This window comes from Salvelinus namaycush, chromosome 16, assembly GCF_016432855.1.
Source record: "Salvelinus namaycush isolate Seneca chromosome 16, SaNama_1.0, whole genome shotgun sequence".
Lineage (NCBI taxonomy): Eukaryota > Metazoa > Chordata > Actinopteri > Salmoniformes > Salmonidae > Salvelinus > Salvelinus namaycush.
The window spans coordinates 17,958,171-17,981,349 of NC_052322.1; the positions used below are offsets into that span (position 1 = coordinate 17,958,171).

Sequence of the window (23,179 nt, forward strand, 5' to 3'; positions counted from 1 at the left end):
CAGGCATTCATAGCAAATGCAGACACCGCCCCACTACATACAAACTTGCCTGATAGTGTTGTTTATTTCGAATGACCAACACACACTAATATCAGAACTTCTCAAGGCACACATTTTTTATGGTCTGTTTTTCACTCACATTTGTCATCAAGCGCGAAAATGTGTTATCTTTCATAGTTTCTACCTACCAGAGATGTACTGTGTCAGCTCGTATATTTAGCAATGAATCAGCTGATAGGAACATTACTGAAAGACTCCTCCGAACAAGGACAACCATATACATGCCCACAAAAACGTAGGTTGGGAAATACTGAGATTGAGACTAAGCGAAATGTCATATCAATACACCGAAATTCGTCATTCGGTGTGTCGTTCAGTGGGCGAAGCCCAGACCTGCCTTCCTCCTGCGCAAAAAAAAAAGAAATTGCAGCGCCTACAAGCAGTGGCAGCCCCCCCCAAAAGACCATTCTGCACTAACTGTAATTTTTATTCACCACAAAAGACTCAATATATCACAAAAGATACAAAATAGCAGCATAATATGGACGTATTTTAAGTTAGCCTACAGCATTGGAAATTCTCCTTACTGAGCTCAGGACTTAGTCAATACAATCACAGAAAACCTTTGTCACCTCAATAAAAGTTAACCAAATCAATAATGTGCTAGTTAGGTTGTAATCATTTTGCTGCGGACTACACACATTATCATGATGAAACTGTGAAATTATATCCAATGTTATCCTGTCTGGCTCTGGCCCTCCTCCCACATTCCACTGAAAAGGCAGAGCGCGAAATTCAAAATATATTTTTTAGAAATATTTAACTTTCACACATTAACAAGTCCAATACAGCAAATGAAAGATACACATCTTGTGAATCCAGTCAACATGTCCGATTTTTAAAATGTTTTACAGCGAAAACACGACATATATTTATGTTATGCTCACCACCAAATACAAAAAAGGACAGACATTTTTCACAGCACAGGTAGCATGCACAAAGCCAACCTAACTAACCAAGAACCAACCAAACTAACCAACAAACAACTTCATCAGATGACAGTCTTATAACATGTTATTCAATAAATCTATGTTTTGTTCGAAAAATTTGCATATTTCAGGTATAAATCATAGTTTACATTGCAGCTACAATCAGAAATTGCACCGAAAGCAGACAGAATAATTACAGACACCAACGTTAAATACCTAAATACTCATCATAAAACATTTCTGAAAAATCGATGGTGTACAGCAAATTAAAGACAAACATCTTGTGAATCCAGCCAATATTTCCGATTTTTTAAGTGTTTTACAGCGAAAACACAATATAGCATTATATTAGCTTACTACAATAGCCTACCACACTACCGCATTCATTCATCAAGGCACGTTAGCGATAGCAATAGGCACGTTAGCGATAGCGAATAAACCAGCAAGATATATAATTTTGACTAACCTTGATAAGCTTCATCAGATGACAGTCCTATAACATCAGGTTATACATACACTTATGTTTTGTTCGAAAATGTGCATATTTAGAGCTGAAATCAGTGGTTATACATTGTGCTAACGTTGTGCTAACGTAGCATCTTTTTCCCACAACGTCCGGATATTTTTCTGACACTTTTTCTGACACACATATTCTGACCAAATAACTATTCATAAACATAACTAAAAAATACATGTTGTATAGGAAATGATAGATACACTAGTTCTTAATGCAATCGCCGTGTTAGAATTCTAAAAATAACTTCATTACGACATCCAGCTTAGGTATAGCGAGAGAGTACCCAAAAGCTGGGCGCAAACGACTAGTTCACATGTACGACAGATATATGAAATAACATCATAGAATGGGTCCTACTTTTGCTGATCTTCCATCAGAATGTTGTACAAGGGGTCCTTTGTCGGGAACAATCGTTGTTTGGTTTTAGAACGGCCTTTTTCCCTCTCGATTTAGCAAGCACACTTGCCAAGTGGCACGAATCTCTCCATCGTCAACAAACGGAAGAGAACGGAACACGGCAAAACTCCCGAAAAAATTTCAATAATCTGATTAAACTATATTGAAAAAACATACTTTACGATGATATTGTCACATGTATCAAATAAAATCAAAGCCGGAGATATTAGTCGTCCATAACGTCAGCTTATCAGAAGGCAAATCCAGGTCCCTCCTCGCGCTCTCCAGAAAACAGGAAACTGGTGACACGTCATGCCAAGAGCTATAATTCGAGCCCAGATCAAGTTACACACTCAATTTCTTCTCTCACTGCTTGTCGACATCTAGTGGAAGACGTATGAAGTGCATCTAAACTAATAAATATCAAGGACTTTAATAGGCAGCCCCTAGAACAGTGCATCGATTTCAGATTTTCCACTTCCTGTCAGGAAGTTTGCTGCAAAAGGAGTTCTGTTTTACTCACAGATATAATTCAAACGGTTTTAGAAACTAGAGAGTGTTTTCTATCCAATAGTAATAATAATATGCATATTGTACGAGCAAGAATTGAGTACGAGGCCGTTTAAATTGGGCACGATTTTCCCCCAAAGTGAAAACAGCGCCCTCTGTCCTCAACAGGTTATGTAGCATGTTGGACAGAAAACGGAATATTGTCGCACTATGTGTAATTGCATAGCAAGCAACATAGGCTAACAAACATCAGTGTTATACTAGTGTAACCGATGTGAAATGGCTAGCTAGGTAGCGGTGGTGCGCGCTAGCAGCCTTTCAGTCGGTGACGTCACTTGCTCTGAGACTTGAAGTAGTGGTTCCCCTTGGGCCGCGGTCTTTGTGGAGCGATGGGTAACGATGCTTCGTGGGTGTCAGTTGTTGATGTGTGCAGAGGGTCCCAGGTTCGCGCCTGGGTATGGGGGAGGGGACGGACTTAAAATTTAAACTGTTACATTGGTGCCGTGACCCGGATCACTGGTTGCTGCGGAAAAGGAGGAGGTCGAAAGGGGGGTGAATGTAACCGATGTGAAATGGCTAGCTAGGTATCGGTGGTGCGCGCTAGCAGCCTTTCAGTCGGTGACGTCACTTGCTCTGAGACTTGAAGTAGTGGTTCCCCTTGGGCCGCGGTCTTTGTGGAGCGATGGGTAACGATGCTTCGTGGGTGTCAGTTGTTGATGTGTGCAGAGGGTCCCTGGTTCGCACCTGGGTATGGGCGAGGGGACAGACGTAAAATTTAAACTGTTACATTGCATTTTCCTACTGGGCGAACAAAATACAATACAAAATATAACATGTGTAAATACCTGTTGTTAAATGGGAAACAGCACGTTAGTTGTGCAGGGCTTAACAGTATTGATGGCTGTCGATGGCAAAATCTGTAGCATGAAGACAACTGTGTCAGCAGTGGCTTATGTGACCATGACATCGGTGTATGCTAGCTAACACACTTATTTACAGCAATCATATGCCAAAGCACATCCCAGAAAGCCCCTCAATCCTTAACAGGTACCATATACCCACACATGTATAAATCAGTAATGTACAGCAAACTTGTACACATTGGAAAATAGAAAATAGAAAACAGTATTCAGAACGTGACCTACCCCTTGCATCACATTTTCCTACTGGGAAGACCTGACGTTCGCGATCTCCCCCTATCTGCAAGCGGGGCCAATCACAACACACCTTATTGTCATCAGAGTTGAACTAACCAATAAGAATGCTTGAACATTAAATACACATTTCTTTAGAGGCAAGTGGAAACATAACCAACCCTGTTACACTAGCCTATTTCATTAAATGCATAATATTATACTCATAAAGAGATGACATAGCTGCATACCTTTATCTTTTTCGCGTTTCTCCTCTTCTTCTTTCCTCTTTTTCCTAAACTCGGCACCTGATGGCTTAGATCTTTTCTTATCCATTTGTGTTGATTTGGCACTGGAGCATCAATACATTACCCATCCCCCAACACTGTCAACCAAGTCAAGATTAAACCAATTCACCTTGGTGGTGTGCAGACTGGTTTTATATTATTCTTAACGATTTCGCACAAACCAAAAAAAAATGCAACAATATGTCTGTGAAACTATATATTCACAGTATTATGAATGAATTGTGGTTTATTTGGTAGCATTTCGTAGTGTGACTGATTTGACTAATTGCATTAGTACTGTACAAAGTTAGAGGTGCGCTATTTGATAGATTCCCCCGCTCCCCCTAACTCGGGCTTCCAGTGGGGAGACCTGAGGTCAACCTACCCCCTCCCCATCTCATACTTCTGAGTGGGAGACCTTCCCAGGCAGTAGCCTGCCTAGCTCACAAACTAGAATCAGGGCACACACTCCGACAAGGTTAATTGACCCACAGTCCCACATGGTGACCTGATATCAATGTCACCATTACAAAAAAAATAGTGCGGCCGCCCCGGGCGGCTGCCTATGTTGCCTATACCTAAATCCGTCACTGCCTACAAGAATAGTCCCAGTAAACAAAAATTACGCTGAAAATATGTCTAAAATATGTATTTTTCCAGACGTTGAAGTTCGATTTAGGTTCTGAATGAAAGGTGAAAATATGTATTTTCCGGACATTGAAATCAGGTAAATTTTCATTTCTCAATGAAAGTTGAAAATATGTAATTTATAGACATCTATGTTTGGGCCAAATCAAGGCTGGACCAGACTGGACTAAATGTGAAGCAAACATTAGACGCCTATTTTTTTTTTTTTTTTTAAACCTTATACTTTTACTCAAGTAGAATTTTACTGGGTGACTTTTATTTGAGCCATTTTCTATTAAGGTATCTTTACTTTTACTCAAGTATGATAGTTGGAGACTTTTTCCACTGCTGGAAATTGGGTAACGGTGCATATGTATGCACCCAATGCAATTATGCAGTCCAGTCTGTCTAATACAGCGGTCTCCAAACTTTTCTAGAATGAGCTACTTAAAAATAGTTTTTTTTTACATGTTGTGAGCTACAAAACTAGCTTTCAAATAGGCACATTCTTCTCTTCCCTGCAACTCTTCCCCAGGTACTTAGTGTACAATAGAAAGTCGTGCACTATATTTTCTGGCAATATACCTGGTAGAATAATGGTTAAAACAACTCGGAGGGTCCATGTCAATGCTTAAATCTGAATACCTTTTTCAGGGATGGGGGGATGAAAGAAATGTTTTATTTTTGTATAATTCCCCTTTAATTGGGCATCTAGCTAGTGAGGAATGTGCCATCTAATGTGTTGATAGCAGCAGTAGTACAGAGCCATTGCTCATTTCATGGCTAAGTTAGCAAATGACAAATAATATATATAAATAACATACTTACTCATGATATACACTACTTCTGCCATGTAAACCTACTTTGCAGTTAACGTTTAATTGAGAAGGTTTCTGGGAAAGTATTTCTGTCATCTCTCAAGATGGTTATCACATTAATTGGCTACACACAGTGATAGACAAATTGAGACCCCTGATCTAATACATCCACAGTGGGATTTCGACTGTTTGTATTTATTGTAAATATAATTCATTATTGTATTTTATTTTTAAGTTATGTAACACCATTACAACCTTGTTTAGCATTATTTAGTCCAAATATGCCATTATTCCACTCTTTGGATTAGTTTACATGGGGAACTTTTATTTTGAAGGCAAACTGCAAATTCCACTATTCTCACTAGCTTCAAGACCGCTGCCACCCAGGAAGTTCGCAAAATAAACGTTAATTTGCTGTTGCGAAACAGGCAGACAGAGTTGCCAGTTGAAGAAGTCGTAGCTAGACTACTTGAACAATAAGGTAAGACTATGAGTTTTCCTAATACTAAAACTGATCATTATTGGACATTGTTATAGAAGAAAGTGCGATGTACGCAAACACAGTAGCTAGCTAACGTTAATTAGCCATGCTAGCTAGCTCGCAGTCTCCAGTACCAGCTAGCTAACTTAGTTGTGCCTGTATTTTATTATTAACACAGTGTGATTACAACAAGTGGATATTGAGAAAAATTAATCCGTATAAGAGGGGATCAAACTTTACAGTACAGATTATCAAGCAAACCAACCAATCCAGGAAACCGTATGCTGCTGCTTCTTGTTACAGGAAACGAAGACGTCATGCAGCCCTCTAAAGACGTCTGTTGGCCCTTGACAATCTGGATGGTCCACCTTGCCTTCATGGTTCTCACTGTTCAAGGTAGGGTCATCTAGAAGCAGAACTCTATTTCTCCGAGTGCATGTTTTCATTCATTGGTTTGAAGCGTGTACCACATAGTTTCTAAACCCAGAGGCGCAACACTCCGAGTCTTCCGGGAACGCTTGTCAAATAGACCAGGCCAGGGTTTGAGAAGGTAATGAGAAAAGTTGGGATACAAATTGGGGGAAACCAACATTAGTTTCCTATTGACCCCCATTGTAAAATCGGCAACTTGGTCGTCGTCGATTATTTATTTTTGTTATACAGAAATAACACATGTCGATAGGCTGCAGTGTTGTTCAGGAGTACATGAAGCCAGGTCAAAAATCCAAACCGATGGTTTGCAATGCTTCCATGCAGGGAAATAGAGCCAATGGAAAGACCCGAGGTAAAGTTGTTTTTAGATTCGGACATTCAACATACATTAGCCAAAATCCATTTTAAATGGTAAAAATCAATAACTAATTCATTGATTGTCACAAACATAAAAATAGATATGGTTTAGTCTATAAATGACATTTTACAAACAACCTGTTTTGAATAAAAATTCCAGTTTTGATTTGATGGAAATGCAAATCTTTAAAATGCAATTAAAGCTGTATAAATCATTAACTAATTCACCGTTTGTCACAAACATCAAACTATGTAGGATTTATTCTATAAATGTCTAGCATACTTTTACAACCTTTGTTTTGAGTTCTGATTTGATAGAAATACATACCATCTATAAAATGCAAATTTTAAAGCTATATACATCAATAACGTTTTCACAGATTATTACAGAAAAATTAAACTATGTAGGATTTATTCTATAAGCGTCTAGCATACTTTTACAACCTTTTGTTTTGTGTAAACAACAGTTTTTGATAGAGGGCATGTAGTCCGTCTAGAGGGCATGTGGTCAAAGTTCTAACGAGTCTGCTATACCCTATTAGAAGGGGCCTGGCCATAACATTTGGCATCTTAAGTCATATTAAATTAGATTACAGGAAAAAAACTACAGGATGAAGGTGTCAGGCCTGACTAACAAAGAAGACCGGTTGGTGGATCAAGAGGACCAAGACAACCAATAGGATCAACATGGACATTCCACAGTGGAGATAAGGAAAACTAAGAGTGAACCATAACATACACTACAGTTCAAAAGTTTGGGGTCACTTAGAAATGTCCTTGTTTGTGAAAGAAAAGCAACAAAATTGTCCCTTTAAAATAACATCAAATTGATTAGAAATACAGTGTAGACATTGCTAATGTTGTAAATGACTATTGTAGCTCGATACAGCTGAGTTTTTATGGAATATCTACATAGGCGTACAGAGGCCCGTTATCAGGAACCATTACTCCTGTGTTCCAATGGCACGTTGTGTTAGCTAATCCAAGTTTATAATTTTAAAAGGCTCATTGATCATTAGAAAACCCTTTGCAATTATGTTAGCACATTTAAACTGTTGTTCTGATTTAAAGAAGCAATAAAACGGGCTTTTAGACCAGTTGAGTATCTGGAGCATCAGCATTTGTGGGTTCGATTATAGGCTCAAAATGGCCAGAAATAAAGCACTTCTTCCGAAACTCGTCAGTCTATTCTTGTCTATTCTTGAAATGAAGGCTATTCCATGCGAGAAATTGCCAAGAAACTGAAGATCTCGTACAACGCTGTGTACTACTCCCTTCACAGAACAGCGCAAACTGACCCCCCAAATCAGCTCTACATAATTCAGCAGGAAGGTGTGCAACTACCACACATTTATACCCATTATACCAGTAGAGAAACTACGTCACCTACATAGGTATTACCATATCCCTTTCGATTCAATTTCCTTGCAGAAAGAACTATTTGCAAACCTTTTAAAACATCCAGAAAGACAGTGGTCTTAGAAAGGTATTTATACTTTAAAAGACATATTTTATGTAGATGAAAGAATTCTGCCAGTGTTTTAATGTCCTAGTTTCATCTTTTTTTCTTTACCTCCAACTCTAAATATCCAAGTGAGCCTATGAGGACCTTGGGGATCAGATTTACCATTATACCCATTGATCAAACGTATAACAGAAGGACACTGCTCAAAAGGAGTTGTTTGTGATATCTAGACTCGCCACTTTATTATGTTCACCACCCTATTCACAAAAATAAATTGCTCCTACATACACCAAGTCCCGTGGTCTTGGCTTGCTAGACACTAAAGCATGCAGAGAAGTATTCAGGTATTCTGTTACTGTAAGAACTTTAGAATGTGCAAAATGACAGCACAGTCTGATGGTCTTTTGTAAGTCAGAAAAGTTCCAAAACGTGTACTGACTGTAATAAACTTCAACTGGACATAACGTGAACAGTCTAGCTCCTTTCCCAGTTTCATCAACAGTTTTGAATTCACGCTGTTCCAAATGCAAAGGGGGTTGTACCTAATAAAGTGACAACTCAATCTATAGACTTTCCAGAATGTGTTCTAGAAATACCCAGGGTATAAAATATTTGGCTTTAAGTGTTGAACAGTTGAATCTATTACCTCAGGAGATGGTACCGTTCAGCTTGTCTGGAGATGACAAAGAAGAACTTCAACAAAGCCAAAGTAGAAAATGATTGGAAGGGCCCTCTTTCTTGTTAAATTAGAGACATGAATAAATGACTGTTGTGCCTTGTAACTACTTTAAAATGTGTTGCACTAAAAATGCAAACATTGATTTGGCATACAATGTAAGATTGTAAACATTGTACAACTTCATATAGAACAAATTGCACTTGAAATAAACATTTCTTTAAAGTTATTGCAAATAAATGCATAATGTCACTTTTCTGTGTATCACTGAATTAGTTATAGATTTTTTTCTGTCTTTAAAAGCAATATTTGAGATTTTATGTATTTATCAAATCAAAACTGGAATTTCTACTCCAAGCAAAGGTTGTAAAAGTACACTAGACATTTATAGAATAAATCATACCTTGTTTGATTATGTCATCAGTGAAAACGCTATTGATTTATACCGTTTAAATGGCATTTTATAGATGCCATAGTTATGTATTTCTATCAAGTCAGCTTGAATTTCTTCTCAAAACAAAGGTTGTAAAACTATGCTAGACATTTATAGAATAAGTCATATCTAGTTTGATTTTGTGACAAGCGGTGAATTAGTTATTGATTGTCAAATGGCTTTTGGCGAATATCCGTTGAATGTCGAATGTGCGATTATAAAACCAACTTTACCTCGGTGTGAAAAGAAGCCAGTGGCTTCAGGCTATTTGGAGTGGGATATGTGGGGACGCTGTGTTCAAGTAGGATACACATACAGTGCATATCCCCGTTACTTTTCCCACATTTTGTTAGGTTAACCTTTTTCTAAAATAGATTAAATAGTTCCCCCCCCCCCCTCAATCTACACACAATACCCCATAATGTATTTAAATATATATATTTAACCAGGCAAGTCAGTTAAGAACAAATTCTTATTTACAATGACGACAAAGCAAAACAGGTTTGTGCAAATTTGTAGTATTCAGACACTTTACTCAGTACTTTGTTGAAGCACTTTTGGTAGCGAATACAGCCTGGCGTCTTCTTGGGTATGGCATTACAAGCTTGGCATACTTGTACTTGGGGAGTTTCTCCCATTCTTCTCTGCAGATCCTCTCAAGCTCTGTCAGGGTAGGTGTGGAGCGTCGCTGCACAGATATTTTCAGGTCTCTCAAGCTGTTCGATCTGGTTCAGGCTCTGGCTGGGCCACAAGGACATCCAGACTTGTCCCGCAGCCACTCCTGCGTTGTCTTGGCTGTGTGCTTAGGGTCGTTGTCCTGTTGGAAGGTGAACCTTCGCCCCAGTCTGAGATCCTGAGCGCTCTGGAGCAGGTTTTCGTCTAGGCTCTCTGTACTTTACTCCATTCATCTTTCCCTCAAACCTGACTAGTCTCCCAGTCCCTGCCGCTGAAAAACATTGACACAGCATGATGCTGCCACCACCATGCTTCACCATAGGGATAGTGCCAGGTTTCCTCCAGATGTGACGCTTGGCATTCCGGCCAAAGTTTTACATTTTTGTTTCATCAGACCAGAGAATCTTGTTTTTCATGGTCTGAGAGTCCTTTTAGGTCCCTTTTGGCAAACTCCAAGTGGGCTGTCATGTGCCTTTTACTGAGGATTGGCTTCCGTCTGGCCACTACCATAAAGGCCTGATTGGTGGAGTGCTGCAGAGATTGTTGTCCTTCTGGAAGGTTCTCCCATCTCCAAAAAGGACCTCAGGAGCTGTCAGAGTGTCCATCGGATTCTTGTTCACCTCCCTGACCAAGGCCCTTCAACCCCGTTTGCTCAGTTTGGCCGGGCGGCCAACTCTAGGAAGAGTCTTGGTGGTTCAGAACTTCTTCCATTTAAGAATGATGGAGTCCACTGTGTTCTTGGGGACCTTCAATGCTGCAGAAATGTGTTGGTACACTTTCCCAGATCTGTGCCTCGACACAATCCTGTCTCGGAGCTCTACAGACAATTCCTTCAACCTCACTGCTTGGTCTTTGCTCTGACATGCACTGTCAACTGTGGGACCTTTTTATATACCAAGGAGAGTAATGGAGACTGTATCAGATGACTTGGCCTCCACATTCATCTGACCTCAACCCAATAGAGATGGTTTGGGATGAGTTAGACTGCAGAGTGAAGGAAAAGCCAACAAGTGCTCAGCATATGTGGGAACTCCTTCAAGACTGTTGGAAAAGCATTCCAGGTGAAGCTGGTTGAAAGAATACCAAGTGGGTGCAAAGCTGTCATCAAGGTAAAGAGTGGTTACTTTGAATCTCAAATATAAAATATATTTTTATAAAATTAAACTTTCTTCTTTCGCATACTCAAGTGGCCTATTTTAGGACGCAAATATGGGTATTCGGACACGGCCAGTGTCTACTGGTGTCCTAGCTAGCTTCTTCTGCAGGGTTTATCAGTGGTTGGCATCCAACGTTATGTACTGGAGCACCCCCAATAGAAGTATAAAGAGGAGTTCGTACAGAAATGCCCACATGCAGGAACGCCCTTACTTGCGAGCTGCAATTACGCCCTTCTCGACCGGGTTAGAAATTTGGCAAGTCTGTGAAGTGAAAAATTCGAAAGGCAACCTAGATTCGATCCAATGTCTTTATATAGCTGAGCCTGTCATTACTACAACCGTGTGACACTGACACGTTAACATTTTTTGTTAAGACCAATTTTATATGGAATAGGAGTGCCTTTTCAGTTGACGACATGCGCAGTTCAGTGCGACGCGACTGGTAGACCAGACGACGCGTTTCTTCGCGTGAGCTATGCTAGATAACGTTGCCATGACATAGCATTTTTTAAAACCTTTTATTTAACTTTGCAAGTCAGTTAAGAACAACTTACAATGACGGCCTACACCGGCAAAACCCGGACGACGCTGGGCCAATTGTGCGCCGCACTATGGCACTCCCAATCCCGACCGGTTGTGGTACAGCCTGTATATCTTCATACTGTACTGTCTTTGCTTATACCATCTATGGTTTGAAGCATTGGCTCACGTCAGATTGCGCGACGGCCGTCTACACTGATAGTGTACTGAAATTCTATCGAATAACACATTCGTTCTCATTATAGTTAATGTTCTGATTAGTGTGCCGAATTCTGCAGCACAGCTGACGGTTCTAGCTGCGACGTCATCGCGTTAGCCAAATGTTACAAAGTAGTGAGACAGTGCCAGTTGTCAGTCAGATGCATGGTGATTTCTTAGAACAGTCCCGTATCTTTAGTGGCATACAACTTCATCAACAAACTGGCAAACTAGCTACCGTAATGGCCATTCAAACAAGCTAGCACAAGGCTGCTAGCTGGGGCAAGAGGAGCTGATCAAGCATGTCTTTCCGTAGGAGCCAGCAAAGATGGTTCACTCAGGCTGTTTACATTTGGGGGGAAATTCTGGTCTACTTAACGGGGTGGGTCTCCTATAGACACCAATGCACTGGTAACTGAGTCTGATCTACTTAGTTCGTTTGCCTTTAATTGAACCAGAAAAAAACAGAGTGGGGTGTCTCGCTTCCACTTCCGTCTCTGGTAACCAGTGCGTTATATCTGCGTGATTTTCAAAACTAAGAACTAGTGTTTGGAGAATGAGCAAAATCTACATTTTTAAGAGATGCTGCTTTCAAGACAGGTCAAAACTAACATTTTCGACTTGGAAACCCACTGTAGAAAAATGAGCTCAGAGCTTCCCACTTGGAAAATATCAGAATCGACCAATGGGAAGCTTTACGCAAAACACGTACGTAAATGTTAACCCTTCGAGTGTCTGAGTTGTCTTGAAAGCACCATGAGTTCCACGTTTAGTTAGACACATGGCTCCTGGCAACTGCGTGTCGGGTTAGAATGAGGCCATCTGACGTGAGACAATGTGGGTTTTGAAGGTGTTGTCTCCAGTATTTGTCCACCTTGGTCATTCAATTTTGTCTCCTTTGTTTTCAGGTCAAGACTGCTCCAAACCCATACCGTTAGAAGGGTCAAACATGTTTCTTACATCAACTCAAGAGAAATTTGGAGATGGAACAAAAGCAACTTTTGAGTGTGCAACTGGATATGTCAGTGCAGGAGGGTCTCGATTAGTCACCTGTACTGCTGGCGTGTGGAGTACAGTGACACTAACATGCGAATGTAATTCCAATAATTGTATTTTTTATTGTGCTAAAAAGTTCGGCCATATTCCTGTAAATGTTTTTAGTAATAAAAATAAATAAGCTCCCAGTTATTTATTGGGTAAACCACCAATGTTTCAGTATCACTGCCTTCTTCAGGGTAATATCATGAATGCTTGAACCAGGGCTGCGTTCAGTAAATGTTTACATTCCTGAGCGTTAAATTAAACGGAAACGGTGCTGTACGGAACGACCTGTTGAAAAACCTGGAGGGGTTGGGGAGCCTTGTCATCGTGGCTCTGTCCTTTTTAAATACGTCACTCATTGCTTCAAGCCACACCTCGCCACACGGGAGCAAATGTACCTCAAAGTCTGTTCCAGAGCGATTTGGGGAAACGTGATGTTCAGCACAAACCGTTCTGCAATGTAGCAACCGTTCAAGCGAACTGAACGCACCTCAGGTTAATTAATTGGAAACAAATATATATATATATATGAAATAGTAAAAGCATTTTCATGTTAATACTATGTACAATATCTAATCATGTTGTAATATGATGAAAACAATAGCCTAATATATTTAACATGCTGTAAACTATTGTCTTTTAACAGTAACTTTTTCATCCTCACCACCCTAATTACTATGACATATTCCTCACTAGTCAATGGTTGCATTAATTGCACTGGTTGTTTATATAAGCTGGTTCAAGCATTCATGATATTACCCTGAAGAAGGCACAGTGATGCAGAAAGTTGGTGGTTTACCCAATAAATTACTGGGAGCTTGTGTATACAGTGTGCAACTCTCTTATTTATTTTTATATCCTATAGTTTACTCACCGTTAGTCAGCACCTCCTCTAACTCTTTTGGGTATGCACCAGCTCATGCTTTTCACTAAACAGTTTTTACCCACCCACTCACAACTTGATATTCATTGCCCATTCATAAAACTCACTGAAAAAGTAGCCTAGCCTGGAATCTGGACCTGTTATGTTTCAACATTCCACTCCATGTCATGTTTGGCATATGAAACAGAGTGGCAAGGAGTGGGATGTTGGCACAAAACAGGTCAGGCTAGCCTACATTTCCTCCGTACATGACTATTTTTCTTTATGGTTGTTTCAGTAAGGTCGTGTGGCTCACCAGGAGAAGTGATAAACGGCCGATATAATCTCTCGGGGGTTCTGTTTGGCGCCAGGGCTGTTGCTTTCTGTGACACTGGGTCAGTGCAAGGCTATTTGCCTCATGTCTCTCTGTCTCTGTCTCTCTGTGTCTCTCATAGGGCTGATCCATAGAGAGAGCATTCATCTTTGTATCTGTGCCATTATAGCATCTGTGACCTCTACGTTTTAAAGTTGTCCATTTTTATTCTTCTTCACTGGGCTCCCAACTCATAGCAATCCCCACCCAGTTGGCTATTTTAAAATGCTGGAAGCCATATTAGCAATGTCCATGATGAGTCTATCTTCATGGGCTGAACTAAGTGCTTTAACATGTCAACTGTCATGCTTCACAAAGCTGTTAATTTGTAGGCCTAATTTTATGATTTCCAGGTAGGCCTTAATCAAACTTCCCCTCCCTAAAAGCTGAAGGAAATGTTTAATGTTTAGCCTATGATCTTCCTTTACTATCTTGCTTGAGATCAGAGTTGTCTCTGTTGTAACCCTTGCTATCCTAAAATTAATGCTCCAAATACTGTCTAATCATTCACTTTTTCAGCTATACACTTGTGGGCAGCGGTGTAAGGAACTGTTTGGTTGGAGGCTGGGATGGCAGAGTTCCTGTATGTGAAGGTTAGTCATCTGAAGGAGCATGTCAAGTGAAAATAACAATAACTGTAACAGTTCTATGCTTGTGCCTAGATCAAAACGGTTCATAACTGCTGTTGTGTTCTACTCTCCAGTGGTGAAGTGTGGAAAGCCCCCCACCATTGTCAACGGTGGAGCTGTTATCCCACCTGAAGACGAGTACAGCTATAGAAGTGTTGTGGAATATAGCTGTGAGAAGGAATTCACTCTGGTTGGAACTAAATCCATAGTCTGTGAAAAGGACGGAGAATTCCAGCCAGCTCCACCTGAGTGTAAAAGTACGTTGAAAGCTTGCCTTTGTACCCCCTTCTGTTTTAAACAGTCACAATTATGGTTGTTAACAAAACATAGAACTGTTCGTATGAACTGTTCACACTGATAAGATATTGTAATCAGATTACAGATACTTTTGAAAACTAGATTACTTCTTGGATTATTTGACTTCAGAAAGGATTCAACACCTTTCTGTTTTCTCAATGACATTCAATTCAGCTTTGAAAAACGGAGCAATTTTTAAGTTTGTTCCATCTGAGCGAGTCTGACCACAAGTCAGAGACCACTATGATGACACCCCAAATGCGTTTGATGAATCCTTTGTCTACTTCTAATGCCTCTTAAAGGGAAAGTAATCAGATTACATTACTGCGTTTGAGTAAGTCAAAAGTTATGTAACTGATTACAATTTTGGACAGGTAACGGATTACATTTAGAAATGAACCTACCCAGTCCTGTCCACTACACAATCATGGTCCAGATGATAAAATAAGTGTATAAATATCACAGTATCAAGCCTGATGGCACAGATGTCCATGAGACCGCCTAAGGAGTGGTCTGAACAGTGGACACCCTAATGCAGGGCTGCCCAACCATCTTCCTGGAGATCTACCATCCTGTGGGTTTTCAGTCCAACCCTAATTTAACACACCTGGTTCTACTTATTAGCTGCTCAACAAGACCTTAACTAGCTGAGTCAGATATGCTAAATTAGGGTTGGACTGAATACCTACAGGACAGTAGATTTCCAGGAAGAGGTTTGGGCAGCCCTGCCCTAATGTGTACTATACACTTAAAATCATGATGCAACACAAAAATCTAGCCTATTTATTGAATAGATTAGTTGCATAATATACATAAATAGGTGGTTATAACAACATTGTGTTTATATTGCTTCAAGTAGCCTAAAACCCAAAAATAAGAGACTTGGGCCACCTTTACTTCACAACCATAGAGAATAAACATCTCTTTGTTTACATCTGCAGTGGTTTCATGTCCTGCTCCTGTTGTTGAGAATGGCGTTAGGATTCAAGGTCGTTCGCCCCCCTACAAGCACAAGTCTTTTGTGACGTATAAGTGCAACGATGGATATGAGATGACGGGAGAGGCCAGTCTGACATGTGAAATAGGAGGCTGGTCAGCTTCTATTCCCACATGCAAAGGTAAGACTTGTTTCGGTGTTTGTTATTTAACACACTTTAGCCTATATTTTAACTTAGATATTTTGTGCGTCATTTGGTGTTTAGGACCAGAAGACCAATATGTCAGCAAACAGACTTTTTGAATTGACCCTATCTTATATAAACATATTGAGACTATTTTGATAAGACATTATGGTATGTGGAGGGATAACAACAGTAAATTGATGTGACAGACTGGACAAGAATAGTTATTGGCCTAATTCTATTACATGCCTTTATAGCCCTTCCGACTACAACAAAGCCCCCTACTACTACTACTACTACTACTACTACCACAACAGCTACTACCACAACAGCTACTACCACTGCTACAAAGAAAACCACAAACCAAGGTAGAGTACATTTTGATACTGCTTGGCACAATCCTAATCTAATTTTACAGTGAGCTACAAAAGTATTGGGATGGTGAACATTTTTGTTGTTTTGGTTTTGAAATGATACAATATCTATGCAGTTAAAGTGCAGGCTTTTTGTACATAGTCCTCCCATTTTAGGGGACCAAAACTATTTGGGACAAATTCTCTTAGGTATATTAAAGTAGTAAAAAGTAAAGTATTTGGTCCCATATTCATAGCATGAAAAGACTACATCAAGCTTGTGACTCTGCACATTTGTTGGATGCATTTGCTGTTTGTTTTAGTTGTGTTTCAGATTATTTAGTGCCCAATAGAAATGAATGGTAAATAATGTATTGTGTCATTTTGGAGTCACTTTTATTGTAAATAAGAATATGTTTTTAAACACTTTTACATTAATGTGGATGCTACCTTGATTATATGGATAATCCTGAATGAGTTGTGAGGAATTATACAATAACGGGAGGTTAGCATTATGCGTCTTAACTTTTTCACTCATTATTCACGATTCATTCAGGATTTTCCGTAGTCATGGTAGCATCCACATGAATGTAGAAACACCCCCTTTTTTAAATTATTATTATTTTATTTTATTTATTTAAATTTTCTCCCCTTTTCTCCCCAATTTTCGTGGTATCCAATCGCTAGTAATTACTATCTTGTCTCATCGCTACAACTCCCGTACGGGCTCGGGAGAGACGAAGGTCGAAAGCCACGCGTCCTCCGAAGCACAACCCAACCAAGCCGCACTGCTTCTTAACACAGCGCGCCTCCAACCCGGAAGCCAGCCGCACCAATGTGTCGGAGGAAACACCGTGCACCTGGTCCCCTTGGTTAGCGCGCACTGCGCCCGGCCCGCCACAGGAGTCGCTGGAGCGCGATGAGACAAGGATATCCCTACCGGCCAAACCCTCCCTAACCCGGACGACGCTAGCCCAATTGTGCGTCGCCCCACGGACCTCCCGGTCGCGGCCGGCTGCGACAGAGCCTGGGCGCGAACCCAGAGACTCTGGTGGCGCAGCTAGCACTGCGATGCAGTGCCCTAGACCACTGCGCCACCCGGGAGGCCCCGAAACACCCCCTTTTGACAAAATCGCAATGTTATTTTTGCACTAGTTGGCTGAACCTGCACAAACTCCTTCATAGCTTGTTTTCCATCTTTTTAAATGGGAGCAAATTTGAAATAAAAGTGCTGAAAACAATGACGGCTCAACGTTCATTTTGTCATGGCTTTGGCGTCCCTCTGCAGCAGACATGTGGTGAACAATATGTTTGGAACATTGAATCGCAATAAAATCACAGTATCTAATCGCAATACCTATGGAATCTTGAGAATCGCAATACATATCGTATCGGCACCTAAGTATTGCGATATAGTACCGAGAGGTTGTTGACAATTACCAGCCTCTCTCTGTCACACACACACACACACACACTTGTCATAAAACTAGAAGTACAATATTGTCTGATGCAGAGAACTAACTTAGTGAAAGAAGTCCTCATTAGCCTTCCATGTATACAGTACCAGTCTAAAGTTTGGACACACCTACTCATTCCAGGGTTCTTTATTATTTTCTAAATTGTAGAATAATAGTGAAGGCATCAAAACTATGAAATAACACATATGGAATCATGTAGTAACCAAAAAAGTGTTAAACAAATATATTTGATGACAGCTTGGCACTCTCTTGGCATTCTCTCAACCAGCGTTCTCCTGGCATCCACCAGACCCAAATTCGTGATTCATCACTCCAGAGAACTATTTTCCACTTCTCCGGAGTTCAATGGTGGCGAGCTTTACACCACTCCAGCCGACACTTGGCATTGCGCGTGGTGATCTTAGGCTTGTGTGTGGCTGCTTGGCCATGGAAACCCATTTCATGAAACTCCCGACGAACAATTATTGTGCTGACGTTACTTCCAGTGGCAGTTTGGAACTCGGTAGTGAGTGTTGCAACCGAGGACAGATGGTTTTACGCGCTTCAGCACTCAGCGGTCCCGTTCTTGTCTCCCGGGTGGCGCAGTGGTCCAGGGCACTGCATCGCAGTGCTAGCTGCGCCACCAGAGTCTCTGGGTTCGCGCCCAGGCTCTGTCGCAGCCGGCCGCAGCCGGGAGATCCGTGGGGCGACGCACAATTGGCATAGCGTCGTCCGGGTTAGGGAGGGTTTGGCCGGTAGGGATATCCTTGTCTCAGTATGTAAAAATGTAATAAAATGTATGCACTCTACTGTAAGTCGCTCTGGATAAGAGCGTCTGCTAAATGACTAAAATGTAATGTAATTTTCTGTGAGCTTGTGTGGCATACCACTTTGCGGCTGAGCCGTTGTTGCTCCTAGACGTTCCCACTTCACAATAACAGCACTTACAGTTGACCGGGGCAGCTCTATCAGGGCAGAGATTTGATGAACTGATTTGTTGGAAAGGTGGCATCCTATGACTGTGCCACGTTGAAAGTCACTGAGCTCTTCAGTTAGGCCATTCTACTGTGTGTGTGTGTGGACCAGAAGTCCCCACAATAATAGTAAACCAACAAAAATTTGACCCAACTGGGGACAGTTGGTTCCCAAAAGGTCAAATGCTATTTGTAGGGGGTTTAGGGTTAGAATTATGGTTAGGAGCTAGGGTTAAGGGTACAGGCTAGGAAAATAGGATTTTGAATGGGACTGAATTGTATATCTCCACAAGGTTATCTGTGCAAGACTGTGTGTGTGTATGCTCGCCAGGACCAGACATGAGTGCTGCAGCTCTGTGGTAAAACATGATTATTTACTAGCATAACAACTGCCATCGTTAATGCAGTAAAGGTTGGATGATATTTTGGACACATTTTGGATGATATTTTTTTTGCTTGTTACAACGCTAAAATCAGCTTTCAAACAATTCCTACTCAGTGGCCGAGTCTACCAGCAGCATTGGAGCATTCATGACCCATCCCCAGTCCATCTAGTGGGCGGGGATACCTGGCCGAATTTCTCTGAGTATGAACATCGACTGTCGCAACATGAATGGAAATGGGTGTAGGTGCAAGCTGGTGGCGTTGATATTTGGCATTCTCTGACACATACACAGGCTTGCAGTGTGTAGCCTCCAGATTGCGAGCCTGACAACTAGGGCAAAGCAGTTGGCTAGGTACTGCTCTGTTTCAGCGGTCCTGGGAAGCCTAGCAGTTTGGAGAAGGAGGTGCTTTTCCTGTACCCTTGAGTGCCTACAGGGACCTTTTGAAGTGTTTGGATCATTTTTTTTTGTACATTTGATTGTTTGATTCAAGTAAAGTATTTATTGTGTGTGTATGTGCAAACCTTAATATCTCTTCTTTGTGTTACAGATCGCGTACCCGGTCCCCCGGAGGCCAAAAGTAAGCGGTCACCCAGTTGCTATCTATTGGTGTTGTATATGATGATACAACAGTTAGCTCTCATCCGTACATGTTGTACGGTGTTCTCTTTGATGGTTCAAGCAGTGTTTAGGCTATTTAGTGATGATTTATCTTCATTGCAAGTTCATGATGGTATCTTCCTTCCCTCGTTTGTTTCTCTTACAGACCACACTTGGATAATATTAGGGAGTGTTCTAGCTGTACTTGGTAAGTTGTAATAGAGATTACAAGTGGTGTGGATAATGACAGTAACAGTGGTGACCTGTTAAATCAAGTCGTACCATCTTCTCCAAAACAAGTTCCAAGAATTGTACTATATTCCCATCTTATAAAGACGAACGGGATAAGCAGTATTTGTTTGGTTTTATGTTGAACGTTTTCAAATCTAGTCATCATGCAACAATGTTTACTTGTTGCTCTACCAATCATTCATTTTCTAACATATGCTCACCAATGGATTTTTATTACCATGGTAGTATTCTGTTCAAGCCTTACCTTGCAGGACAGACATTAAGTTATTTGTAATAATTTGCTATTGTTACTGGCATACAAACCTATAACAATACCACTTCCTGTTGACATCCCATTATTTTTTGTCATGTTGGTCACAATTAGGAGAAGGAATGTTGTGGTTTTAAACTCTATGCCAAGTAAAAATTAACTACTTAATATATTAAACAAAATAATACCTCAAGGATTTAAACTTCTCCTTTTTTCTTTCTAGTCGTTGTTTCTCTTATACTATTTAGAATCTACAAATATAAAGCACAGTAAGTCAATCTCATTTCATTAACTAACATCCAATCAAGGCTTGTTTCCTGTCATGGCTCCTCCCTCTTTTCTTTGCGCTCACTAAAACAACTGTTGCTCAGTTTCATGTGTTCTTTTGAGTACTTACTGCCGTCATAGCCACCAATGCCGTTTCAGCTAAATGCTGCATGCTTTATATTTGCCAAGCTTTCTGGTGTTTAATATCATTATACACACACCAGCCACAGTAGTGGAGCTGCAAAGTAAACGCAATGGCCATTTTGTCAAAACTTCTAGTGTTCTTAAACATTGCGCTAGTTGGTGTGTCTGTCTTTGAAGAGGTCCAGACGGGTTGTCACACACATGGCAGGCAAGGGTGGCGGATTGGTGAGGCCAATGGGTTTGGCCTAGCCTGGTATCCATAACATTCCACTCCGTGCCATATAGCAAACCGTTTGGCATATGACATGTGGCAAGGAGTGGCATGTTAGCACAAAACACGTCTGAGTTCCACGCTAGGTTTGCCCTCCTGGTCACCCAGAAAAACAGGCATGGTGACCAGTGCTCGACTTTTGTGTTACAGCTCTCAAGTTGGATACTCAGGAAATGTGGCCACTAATATCTCTGAAGACAGAGAGTTGTAGCACCCTTGGCCATGGTAAGAAGATGGACTTCTGAGCACACCGTTTTTATTTATTTTTATATAATAAGATGTCGCCGTTCCAATTCATCCCAAAGGTGTTCGATGGGGTTGAAGTCAGGGCTCTGTGCAGGCCAGTCAAGTTCTTCCACACCGATCTCAACAAGCAATTTTTGTATGGACCTCGCTTTGTATAATAAGAAAATAGAATAACAAAATATGGGTGATGTGATTGAGTATGATGTAGCAGTGAAATGCTAAATGTTTTTATTTTGATGGGTGAGTATCACTGAGCTCTTCAGTAAGGTCATTCTACTGTCAATGTTTGTTTATGGAGATTGCATGACTGTGTGCTCCATTTTATACACCTGTCCGCAACAGGTATGAATGAAATAGCCAAATCCTCTAATTTGAAGGGGTGTCCACATACTTTTCAATATATATTGTATGTGTCAAAGTCCAACAGATTTATCCCGTTTATGTTCCACAGGTCCACCCATTCTTTTAGCAAAGAATGTGTGGAAATAAATGTAAAATGTATTTTCTGGGGTTGTCTAACTTTATTTTTTTGTTTTCCTTTTCAGTACCAAGTCTTCTGATCTGCTTTAGTCTCCTCTTGCATCCTTGAGAAGGGAGTCACAGTGAACAGGCTGCTGTGATTCAATGTACTACTCTCCTGCTTATGAATGTAGTAGCCCCTCCCAAACACCGGGTTCATATCCTTTCAAAGGAAGTTCTATTACGTGATGTTTAGAAACCTCATGATGAAGAATGAATTGGTTCACTCTCATTTGGAAGCTTGTGCTTAATGAGTGGCCAAACCTGATTATTCAAAAACAATTTATGTTTCCAGTGTACTTCACAAATAACTCTTTATCTGAGCCTGCTTTATCTCATTGCCAACATTCTTAGTTACAATTCTCCCCTTTAGGGCAACCCTGCATCACAAAGCCAGATTTGTACCCTTTGAAATAAAGAATTTGAAGGAAATCATATTTATTAAAATGTCCAACAAGATTTCCCTGTGTATTTATTTGGATAGTGAAGCTAAAACTTAAAAATTTGGCTCTATACTGAAAAACAGCTTGTATCTCAAGGCCATCAGACTGCTGATCAGCCAACAACCATCTCCTGTAGTTAGAGTAGTAAGTAGTACTCCTGGAGTAAGTAAGAGACAAAGAAAACACAAAGGTAATCCTTTTTAGATAAAACTATACTAAATATATTCACGTCATGCAATTATTTATATAAACACACTGTTTTGCAATGAAGGTCTACAGAAGCCTCAACACAATGGTGTAGCCTGAGGACTACTGCTTTCCGTCCTCTGGGTACATTGACTTCAATACAAAACCTAGGAGGCTCATGGTTCTCACCCCCTTTCATAGACTTACACAGTAATTATGACAACTTCCAGAGGACGTCAACCAACCTCAGTTCATGCTGCAAGAGCTCTGATATGTTGTCCACCCAATCAAAGGATCAGAAGGAATCTAGTACTGAAAGCATAAGCTACAACTGCAGTGCATAAAATGTGGGGAGTAGACTCAGAGATAGAAAATTTAACAGTTTTAAACAAATTAATTTCTTTAAAAATGAAGGAGAAGCAAAAGAGAGCAAGAGCTAGCTCTTTCATTGTTTTTTTGTGTGTGTGTCCCCCTGCTTACTTAGCTAGTTTAGCCTACTCAAACGCCTGGCTGAAACAGTGAGGGATGCTATGTTAGTTAGCTGGCTATGGCTACCCAACACTAGAACTCTTCCAATGTAAGCTTTAGGTTTTATAAATATATTGCCCTCGGGCCTGTCGGTGTAAGTGCTAAATTGCTTGCTGACTACATTGTACTGGATGATTGTAGCGGGTTTACTAACGCGTTAGTTCTAATAACTATGTTGACTATGACTAGCTAATATGGTGACAACGAAGTAGGCTGTGTGTAGCGGTTAGCTGTTATGATATGACGGTTTGGCTTAGAAAGGTTTTTTTGCCTGGTCACAGACAGCTGATGT

At 40.6% G+C, this 23,179-nt stretch overlaps 1 protein-coding gene across 3 annotated transcripts; it reads left to right on the plus strand.

The window, feature by feature from the left end:
- Nucleotides 1-5,625: 5,625 nt before the first annotated feature.
- Nucleotides 5,626-22,189, plus strand: LOC120061099 (complement receptor type 2-like). 3 transcript variants are annotated; one of them, XM_039010646.1, is made up of 13 exons: nt 5,626-5,758; nt 6,062-6,154; nt 12,600-12,785; nt 13,893-13,989; nt 14,487-14,560; nt 14,671-14,853; nt 15,835-16,011; nt 16,272-16,382; nt 19,732-19,761; nt 19,948-19,989; nt 20,507-20,552; nt 21,116-21,190; nt 21,757-22,189. In XM_039010646.1, the coding sequence occupies exons 2-12, from the start codon at nt 6,076-6,078 to the stop codon at nt 21,174-21,176; spliced, it is 1,086 nt and encodes a 361-aa protein (XP_038866574.1). In that variant the 5' UTR covers nt 5,626-5,758; nt 6,062-6,075; the 3' UTR covers nt 21,177-21,190; nt 21,757-22,189. The 3 variants fall into 3 exon arrangements, with proteins under 3 accessions (XP_038866574.1, XP_038866575.1, XP_038866576.1); XM_039010647.1 differs by lacking the exon at nt 21,116-21,190; XM_039010648.1 differs by lacking the exons at nt 20,507-20,552; nt 21,116-21,190.
- The last annotated feature ends 990 nt before the right edge of the window (nt 22,190-23,179 follow it).